Raw genomic sequence first — 10,103 nt, 5'->3', positions numbered from 1 at the left:
GACTGTGGGTGCAGCGAGAGGGACTTGGGTGCAGCGAGAGGGACTGTGGGTGCAGCGAGAGGGACTGTGGGTGTAGTGATGAAGACTTTGGGTAAAATGCCCACTATTTTTGTTTTCTTACCAGTGAGCATTGTATATCAAAACTTTGCATTTTATTGTTTTTTAAATTTAAAATTGTATATAAAGTCCAATATTGTTTTCTCTCTCTCTCTCTCTCTCTCTCTCTCTTTCTGTGTGTGTGTGTGTGTGTGTGTGTGTGGACTTAGTGTTTGGTGGGGAAGGTGCTCTTGCCATGGCGCACCTGTGGAGTCTGAGATCGCTTTCGGGAGTCAGTTCTCTGTTTCTTTATTTGAGATCTGTTTATCACACTCAGCGCATTGGGCTTACAGGTCAAGCACATGGCTGAGCCTTCTTGCCAGACTTCTTTTTTTTTCCCCTTAATGCAAGCTTGTGATTTCATTGTTTTAGTAAGAAATTCAGCTTAGACAGTTGGCTCTGTCTCCCTTCTAGTTCAAAACGCCCACATCCCTTAATGCCCACAGTTCTCAAATCTACAGGTGAGCTCTGCACACTCAGGCCTCAGAGGGTCATCTTTCTCGGCTTAACCATTTTCCAAAGAGTAGGTTTCATTGGCTTCCTATCCCAATGCCACTCTCCCCAGAAAGAGAGACCCCCCTCACCCTTCCTGTAACCAGTCCCTTTGAGGGGTTGGGTATTTTAGAAATATCCATCAAGTGTGTGGGGTGCTTTCAGCTCAGAAGCTTACGCACTTCACTGCACTTGTATTTAGTTTCTTTATCTTAATTTATGTATCTGAGTGTTTTGCCTGCATGAATGTATGTGTACCAGGTGTGTGTCTGATGCCCATGGAGGTTGAAGGAGGGCATCAGGTCCCCTAAAATGGGAGTTACTGATGGTTGTGAGATGCCATGCGGATGCTGAAAAACCAATCAGCACGTTTTTTAAACCACTAGTCAGTCTCCTCGCCCCATAAAAATTCTGTAAGCACATAAGTAGCTATCTATGAAGGAAACAAAGCGGCAGGGTGTACCGCTGTAGGGAAAGGCTTTGAGTCAAGTATTCAAAGTTTTACTTCATCATCCTGGGTTAGGCTCCACAAGTAGAATCCCCACTTCTCCGTGGTCTGAGTCTCATTCCTTCAGATTTTAGAATCAATTAATAATTGTCCCCCCCCCCCGACCAGTGAACTCCAGAATGGGTCTGAGTCACTAGCATCTTGTAGGGAGAAAGGAGTTTAGTTGATGGTTGTGATGGCAACCTCAGCCCCATGGCAGGAGATCGGTTTCCTTTATCCTTTAGCTTGGGTGTTTTATCATCTGCTATGCAAGGCCTACATACTCTTCCTGATGCCTGGCCGTGTAATCATTGCTCTCTGAGATTGTGATGGTCACACCCTACCTCTTCCAGCACTGTGGGCTTCCAGTGTTTCCTCACTTTGCCCAAGGCCACACAGAGTATTTGGTTGTCTCCTGCAACTCATTGAGATGTGTAGGAGCATCTTGGAATAAGAACCCCTAAGTTTGTTGCCCTGAGAACCAACAGTGAGTTCCTGGTTAGTCCATTTTCCATCCATGACAGGACACTTGAAGTGATCAATCAACTTTAAGGGTAAAAGGTTCTCTGGGCCTCCGGTGTCAGAGGGTTCAACCCCTAGTCATTTGGGCCCATGGGAGCAGTCATGTGGGAGCCTCACGGGAGCTCTATTAATGATGTTTCTCATCACTGTTATAAAACACCTGCAAGAAGCCACCTTAAAGGAAACTTTATTTGGGGTTTATGGTTAGGAGGCAAATACAGTCCCTACTGGCAGAACTGGCAAGGCCGTAAGGTGGCTTGTAGCTCTATCAGTAGAAGCAAGTGTAGCTGCTTACATGATGTCCAGAGCCACACTGCACAGAACTTCAGGAGAAGGGATGACCCATAACCCCATTTCCCCCGCTTCTATAGCTCTACCTCTGACCTCTAGACTATGTTAGAAAGACTTCACCATGTCTCAAAATAGCACTGCCAGCGGGGGACCAACTGTTCACATGGGAGCCTGTAGTGGACAGTTCATATTCAGACCACACCAGCAACTTATGGTCTTTTCCTCTTCTGCATGCCATATTTTATTATTTTATTATTATTATTATTATTATTATTATTATTATTAATGTGTAAATGTGATGGTATTGTGTGTGTGTCTGTGTTCTCTGTGTGTGTCTGAGTGTGTGTGTGCATGTCTGTGTGTGTCAGTGTCTGTGTGCATATCTGTGTCTGTGTATGCAATAAGGAGTCAGAGACACTCTTTAACTCCTCTTAACGGGAGTTATAGGTAAGCTGCCTGGTGTGGGTGCTGGGACTTGAACTCAGGTCCTCTGCATGACTAATTTTCACTCTTGACAACTGAGCCACCTCTCCAGACAGCCCCCCCCACCACCACCACTTCTTTAAGGAAAGGTCTCTTCATTGAACCCAGAGCTCACTTCACCTAAGCTGCCTGGCCAGCAAGTCCCCAGCATCCAGTCTCCCATCTTCCCAGCACGGGGTTACAGTTACACACCACCACATCTGGCTTTTATGCTGTAAACCAAACTCGAGAGCGGCGAGTGCTCTTAAGTACGGACCCATCTCTCCAGCTCCTGGAAAGAGTTCTTCATGTTAAGCTGCACATTTGTATGGTTTGAATTCTAAAGGATGGTGGAGATTTGTGACTGGTGAACATTCCAGTTAGGCCGAAAGAGTGAGTTCCTGAAGTTGTGACACCCAGGAGACACTGGAAGGTGATGCTGTATCTGTCATTTCAGACACATGTGCGACCACTACACGAACCTGTACCCACAGCTGATCAAGAATCCTTCCATCGTGGATAAAGTGCAAAACTTCATGGAGTATGTATGAGAACTCCCTTTCCTTGTTCCCATGGCTACCCTTCCTTGTTCCCATGGCTACCCTGCCATTTCCCCCATACTGAATCTTAGTCTGCCTCTTTAGCAAACCCTTTTACTTGGGAGAATATCTAAATCATGGAGAGACATAGAGTCTTACTATGCAGCCCAGACTGACCTGGAATTCAAGCTAAGATCCCCTTGTCTCCGTGTCCATAGTATAGAAATTACCTACAAAGACAATTCTAAAGTCAGACTTCTTAATGCTTTCTGGGGTACTTCTATTTTAGCTAAGTTTTCTGAAGAGTAAAATGTAAGTTTAAGTAAGTTGATGGCACGGCAGACTCATCTGAGAACCCAAAGGTTCTTGTGTGTTCTGCTGAATCAGGCATTAAACACCCCACTTGTGGATGGCTAGAGGTCTCAGGAATCAGGCAAAACTATGGGGCTGTATCCCCAGAGGTGTGCACTGGATTGTCTTAAGAAGAAAGACACCCTAAACAAACCAGAAGTAGTTTTTCTGCGTGAAAAAATGTGTGAAATCATTAAATCAGCTCATAAAAACAAGCAAAACAAAAACCCCAGAGAACTAAAAGAAGTAAAAAATGAAAGAACTATTAAAAAATAAATCTTTCTGGGAGCCTGGAGAGATGGCTCAGCAGTTAAGAGCACCTGCTGCTCTTGTAGATGACCTGGGTTCTGTTCCCAGCACCCACACGCTGGCTCACAGCCATCTGTAATACTAGCACCAGGGGATCTATGGTAAAGTCTGATTTCTCCCCCAGGAAGCAAGAAATGTGGACTAGGCAAAACATCAAAGAACAGAAGGATGACCCATTCTGGAGACACACCGGCTATGTGATGACACAGCTAGACGGGCTGTATCTTGGAGCACAGAAAAGGGCTTCAGAAGAGAAAATAAAGGTAAGACTTTTATAAGGTTCCTCAGAATTTGTATGACCAGAATCATAAAGCAAACTTTACTTTTTTTGATTCAAGGTTAGGGATATAGCTTTGTGGCACAATAATTACCTAGCATATTCTGGGTTCAATCCCTTGCACCATAAACAAAACAAAATAAAAATTTCCTCATCTAATGATCATTCTCACAGTAATCCATTTAACTAAATCCAACCAAAGAAACAAGCAAAAGTACAAAAATCAAGCCAAGCATCCAGGACACATGGCAACCTGGGTACATGGTCAACCCGGGTACATGGCCAACCCGGGTACATGGCCAACCCAGATACGTGGCCAACCCAGGTACGTGACCAACCCGGGTACATGGCCAACCAGGGTACATGGTCAACCCGGGTACATGGCCAGCCTGGGCTACTTGATCACTTCTAAGCCAACTATATCAACAGAGGAAACAAAAAGCACTCTAAGTTAGTTGCAGATCAACTGGGACCAGCATATACATTCCTCACAGGACCAGCATATACATTCCTCACAGGCAAGCATTGTTTAATCTGTTGTGCTGTGACATCAAAGTGTCTGACACAAGGCTTTGGTTCAGAACACAGTTTGTTTATGTTTTCCCCGGCCTTTTCTGAACACAGCTCCTGCTGAAGTTAAGAGCCAGTTACAAATGTACAAGATTTTAAGCTCACTCAGTGGGGGTTAGTGTTTCGGATTACCTGCTCGTTAAGACAAAAATGTCTCAGTGTATTAATTCTGATTGCCACGCCTGGTGACAGTCACAGATCTGTGCCTTCATTCTGGAAGGAAACTAACAAGCCTGAGGTACCTAAGATACCAGTTGACACGGTTCTGAACGTTAAAGAAGTTTTGTTCCCTTGGGTAACATATAGTGTGTATGAGTGTACAAGTGTGTGTGTATGTGTGTGCGTGTGTGTGTGCGTGTGTGTGTTTGTGTAGATGTATACATGTATACATCAGGCAAAATACTTGAAAAAATGTTCACTACAATGATGATCATGGTTCTTCATCACAGGAGTTCCCCACTCTGCTCATAGGTTAAAATTACAATTTACAAGCTGGACACAGTGGCACAAACCTGAAACTCAAGCCCTTAGGAGTGGAGACGAGAGGATCAAGAGTTCAAGGCCATTGTGCTGGCTAGTTTGAACTGTCAACACAACTAATGGCCACCAGGGAAGAGAATCCTGAGGGGTTGTCTAGGGCAGGTTAGCCTACGGGCCTGCCTCTGTATGAGGGATTGTCTGGATTGTTAGTGAGGGTGGAAAATTGCTCTGAATGTGGGTGGCACCATGTGATATGCTGTGCCCTGGCACTGTGTAAGAATGGAGAACGCTATCTGAGTAGCAAGCACACAGTGAGGATGCAAGCACACAGTGGGGATACAAGCACACAGTGCGGATGCAAGCACACAGTGAGGATATACACAGTGGGGATGCAAGCGCACAGTGGGGATACAAGCACACAGTGCGGATGCAAGCACACAGTGAGGATATACACAGTGGGGATGCAAGTGCACAGTGAGGATGCACACAGTGGGGATGCAAGCACACAGTGAGGATGCCAGCACACAGTAAGGATGCAAGCACACAGTGAGTGAGAATGCCCTTGTTCTCTTTGCTCTTTACTGTGGATGGGTCTAAAGCTGGAATTTGCATGCCACATAAATCCTTTCCTTCCCTGAGTCTATTCTTGTCCACATATTTTATCACATCGATAGAGATGAAACTAGAACATCCATCTTCAACTGCATGGTGAGTTTGAGGCCATCTTGGGGTAAATGAAACACTGTATGTGGAGTCACTTAAAAGGTGGGCCTTAACTGAGAAAATGCCTCCATAAGATCAGTCTGTAGGCAAGCCTGTACCGAATTTTCTTAATCAGCAATGGATGAGGAGGTCCCAGCCCATTGTGGGTGGTGCTGTCTTAGGGTTGGTGGTTCTGGGTTCTACAGGAAAGAAGGCTGAGCAAGCCAGGGGGAGAAGCTAGTAAGCAGCTCCCCTCCATGGCCTCTGCTTCAGCTCCTTTTTAGAACCTTTTCTGCTTCAGAACCTTTTCTAGGTTCCCAGCCTGTTTGGGTTTCTGTCCTGACTTCCTTTCATGATGAACAGTGATAAGGAAGTGTAAGCTTTTTGGTCATGGCATTTCATCACAGCAATAGAAACCTTATCTAGGACACTATATAAGAAAGAGAAAGGAAGAATAAGTAATTGGGGAGGAGAGGGAAGGAAGGGAGGGAGGGAGGGAGGGAGGGAGGAAGGAAGGAAGGAAGGAAGGAAGGAAGGAAGGAAGGAAGGAAGGAAGGAAGGAATTTCAAAACCATCCTGTTAAATAGTTCCTCTGTAGTCTGATGTTGATAGGCTATGAAAAAAGAGGACCGTATTCTAAAGCTTGTCTGTGTGTTTTGGGACTGACCATTTGGAACCGGATAACCAACTGGTGGGCTTTTCATGGGGTCGACTATCTCTCCCATTCTCAGCATTTCTTAGTCCCCAGAGTTCTTCAGTAGGGCTGAGACCCCATGGTCGCTTCTCTTCCCCTGCCTTATGTTCTTGCCATCCCTCGTTCAACTCATGTTAAGGCATGTTGTCGAGACTTGTAGGAGTAGCCTCCGACATTTGTAGGAGGCAAACTATCACAGGAAAGTCCCTGGTTTTCTGGGTCTCTTCATCTTTACGTGCTTCTCCATGACACTCCCCGAGACATAGGTGCAGGAGGGTTTTATAAATGTATCCTTTGGGACTGGGCTCCACGACTCTGCATTTTGATTGGTTGTGCTTTTTGCATGGTCTCCATCTGTTGCAAAGAGACATTTCCTTGATGGTGGGTGAGGACTACACTTCCCTGTGGGTACCAGGACAAATATCAAAACTTTTAGCAAAGTGGGGTAATCCTTCGTGTATGCTGATTCATCCCTGTAATCTGCTCACATGGGGGTGCTAAGGCAGGAGAGTTTCTGTGAGTTCTTCATCAGCATGGCTACATAGTAGAATAATGTCTCAAGAGACAACAATAGAAAGAGACTGGAAAAGAGGATCCTCTGAGAATAGACATAGAACAAAAAGAAAATAAAATTTCTGTGGTGTTTTAAGTGAGAATGACTCCCATGGGCTCATATATTTGGATACTTTATCACAAACAGTTGCTAGAACTGTTTGAGAAGGATGGGGGTGTGGCTTTGTTGGAGGAGGTGTGTCACTGATGGTGGGCTTTGGGGTTTCAAATACTCACTTCCTGTTAGCTCTCTGGGGCTCATGGGTAATGATCAGATGTAAGCTCCTCGTTACTGCCCCAGGGCTATGCTGGCCTGCCTCTGTGTTCCTCAATGTGGTAATTATGGCCTGGAACCCTCTGGAAGCATGAAACCCAATAAGGTTACTGCCACACCTCAGGAACCCCTGCAGAGGAACACCAACAGAAGCTCTGATTGTTGTCCTCAATGAGGAATTTCACTAGTAGAATCTGTACCCACACAAATGCGCTAACTCTGCTTCTCAATTATAAAAGCCAGAAAGTGAGTTTGTGAATTATAGTACCATGAAGCACCCCATGTCACACCATACACCCCCCCACAAAGCAATAATTTCACGGAGCATGAACAAGAGGGAAAGTAAAAACCAACACCTGTCACAAGTGCTGTTGTGTCTTTTCACAGCCCATGACAATGTTCCAAATCCAGTTCCTGAACGCCGTTGGTGACCTGTTGGACCTCATTCCCTCCCTATCGCCCACAAAAAGCAGCAGCATGATGAAATTTAAGATTTGGGAAATGGGCCACTGTTCCGCTCTTATTAAGGTGAGACCTGCAACCCTTGTCTTCTCCCTACCCACACGGACCTTTTTATTAACATATATTGGCATATACTAATCATACGCCATAACAGATTTCACATTCTTTTTCTATATGTCTATCACCCATGTATAGATAACCCCTTCTCACTCCTGGCTGGATGTTATGGTACATGGATCCTCTATGGTAGAAGTTAAAAACTGGCAGGAGGGCTGGAGAGATGGCTCATTGGTTAAGAGCACTGACTGCTCTTCCAGAGGTCTTAAGTTCAATTCCCAGCAACCACATGGTGACTCACAACCATCTGTAATGGGATCTGATGCCCTCTTCTGGTGTGTCTGAAAAAATATATAATGTGCATATATATATCGAGAGAGAGAGGGGAGAGAGAGAGAGAGAGAGAGAGAGAGAGAGAGAGAGAGAGAGAGAGAGAGAGGAAAGAGAGAGAGGAGAGGAGAGAGAGAGAGAATTGGCAGAAACTTGGATGGAGTTCGATTCCTATCTCCCAGATTGTTCTGTTTGACACAGCAGAAGGACATTCTGTGTTGAATACATTAAAGGTTAATTTTTGGAGCCCTTGGCTGTATTTTCCAATAGTAAAGAAAGCAATAACTGAGGAGGCGATCACTCATCAGGTAAAAGGCTCTTGCTGCCAAGCCTGATGACCTGAGTTAGATCCCTGGGAACCACAGGGTGAAAGGAGAGAATTAGCTCCACAGATTGTCCGCTGACCTCCACGTGTAAACCATCACTCACTCACATCCACAGGAATATATACATACACACACACATACATACATGCACACTCATGCATGCTCACACACACACACACAAATAAATGTAATTCTTCTAAGAAGAGAGTACCACAAATATTTACCTAAGTTGGCACACCCCTGAATGCCTCCTGCATGTAATATGTAGAGAGCCACCATCCGCCTGCGTTATTAACTATGATTCTGGTGGCAGGTCCTTCCTGGATTTGAAAACATCTATTTTGCCCACTCAAGCTGGTACACATATGCAGCCATGCTCAGGATCTATAAACATTGGGACTTCAACATCAAGGATGTATACACCCTCAGCAAACGGCTCTCTTTCAGCAGTTATCCAGGTAAGCGACTTAGAGCAAGATCTGCGTAAACTTTTTCAAAATAAAACACTGGTAGCCCAAAGTTAGCCGGAAGGAGAAATGAAATGTCTGCAGATGGGGTACAGTCCGATTTTAGAGTCTCGTTTGAAGAAATAAAGCCGTCTCGTGTAACAGGATGACACAAGGGGGTTTACAGAGCTGCCAAACAGAAAGTGCTTTGCAAATGTAAGTAGATTCGTCAGAATTTATCTCCGATGCCAACAGAACACTTAGGTCTCCGTTTCCCAGGCTGTGTGGTGCTAGCGGATGAACTCGGCAGGCCCTGCTCTCAATAGCTCTGGTTCCCTCGTTCACAGTGCTGTGCCCACTTCTTCACCCGATGTGTGATGATTCGTGCTTTTGCTAATGGAGGACCGTGTGTAGACTTTAGCCCTCGTACAGCAGTCAGGAGAGCCAGGAATCACAGATAATTAACAGTATCCCTGGGCATGATAGGCTCTGTCTTAGCTACGTTTCCAGTCGCTGCAACAAAACACCTTGACAAGAGCAAATGAAGCGAGAGAGGGCTTCTCTTGGCTCGCAGTTAAGGATGTGGAAACCCTAGAGACAAGAGCTTGAGGCAGCTGGTCACAAGCGTCCACACACAGGAAGCAGAGAGAGATGGATGTTCCTGTTTAGCTCCCTTTCTTCTGTTTATCCAGTCTGTGACCCAAGACCAGGAAGTAGGGCCATCTGCGTTTAGGGTGGGTCTTCCCACCCCCATTAGCCTGGTAAGACAGTCCTTCGCGGGCTTAACCAGAGGCTAACCTAATCTAGACCATCTCTCTCACAGGTGTCCCCTGGGTGACTGAAGATCCTATCGAATTGGTGATCAATATTAACCCTGATAGCAGGGAACACTTAGCAAGCATAGGGAGTAGACCAAAGAGGGAGAACACCCCAGTCACTTGATGGGGAAGGTGAGCTGGCAACGGCACAGTTCTCACTGTGGCTGGGATTCAAACAGTAGAGACGATGGGAGGTCTCAGAGAGGAGAGCTTGCAAAAGCCAGTGCCTAAAGGAGACCTGTGGGAGAACCAAGGGGTGGTGACAGGGACACAGGGGAGAGGGACGCAACTTTCCTGAACATCGGATGGGTTGAGAGGGACAGCTGCGTAGCTCCCACTGACTGATTGGGGGGGCAGGAATGTGGAGCCAGTATTTCCAGAGCCCCAACTTCTTGAGAATAGAATATAGATTCATGGCTAGGCGCAGTGGCACATGCCTTTAGTCCCACCACTTGGGAGGCAGAGGCAGGCAGGTCCTTGTGATTTTTGAGGCAAACTCAAGACTACATAGAGTTCCATGCCAGCTGGGACTACGTAATGAAACTTTGTATCAGAACGGGGGGGGG

At 45.8% G+C, this 10,103-nt stretch overlaps 1 protein-coding gene across 1 annotated transcript in view; it reads left to right on the top strand.

Moving 5' to 3' along the window:
• Plbd1 (phospholipase B domain containing 1) overlaps window positions 1–10,103 on the top strand; it is a 51,069-nt gene that overhangs the window by 19,214 nt on the left and 21,752 nt on the right. The window contains exons 3-6 of the mRNA XM_021191483.1: window positions 2,808–2,891; window positions 3,674–3,812; window positions 7,486–7,626; window positions 8,587–8,731. Of these exons, the coding sequence (XP_021047142.1) occupies window positions 2,808–2,891; window positions 3,674–3,812; window positions 7,486–7,626; window positions 8,587–8,731 (509 nt within the window). The remainder of the gene's footprint in view (window positions 1–2,807; window positions 2,892–3,673; window positions 3,813–7,485; window positions 7,627–8,586; window positions 8,732–10,103) is intronic.

Source organism: Mus pahari, chromosome 2 (genome assembly GCF_900095145.1).
Source record: "Mus pahari chromosome 2, PAHARI_EIJ_v1.1, whole genome shotgun sequence".
NCBI classification, from domain to species: Eukaryota; Metazoa; Chordata; class Mammalia; order Rodentia; family Muridae; genus Mus; species Mus pahari.
The sequence above is the reverse complement of the archived record's forward strand: the minus strand, read 5'-3'. Positions and strand labels throughout refer to the sequence as shown.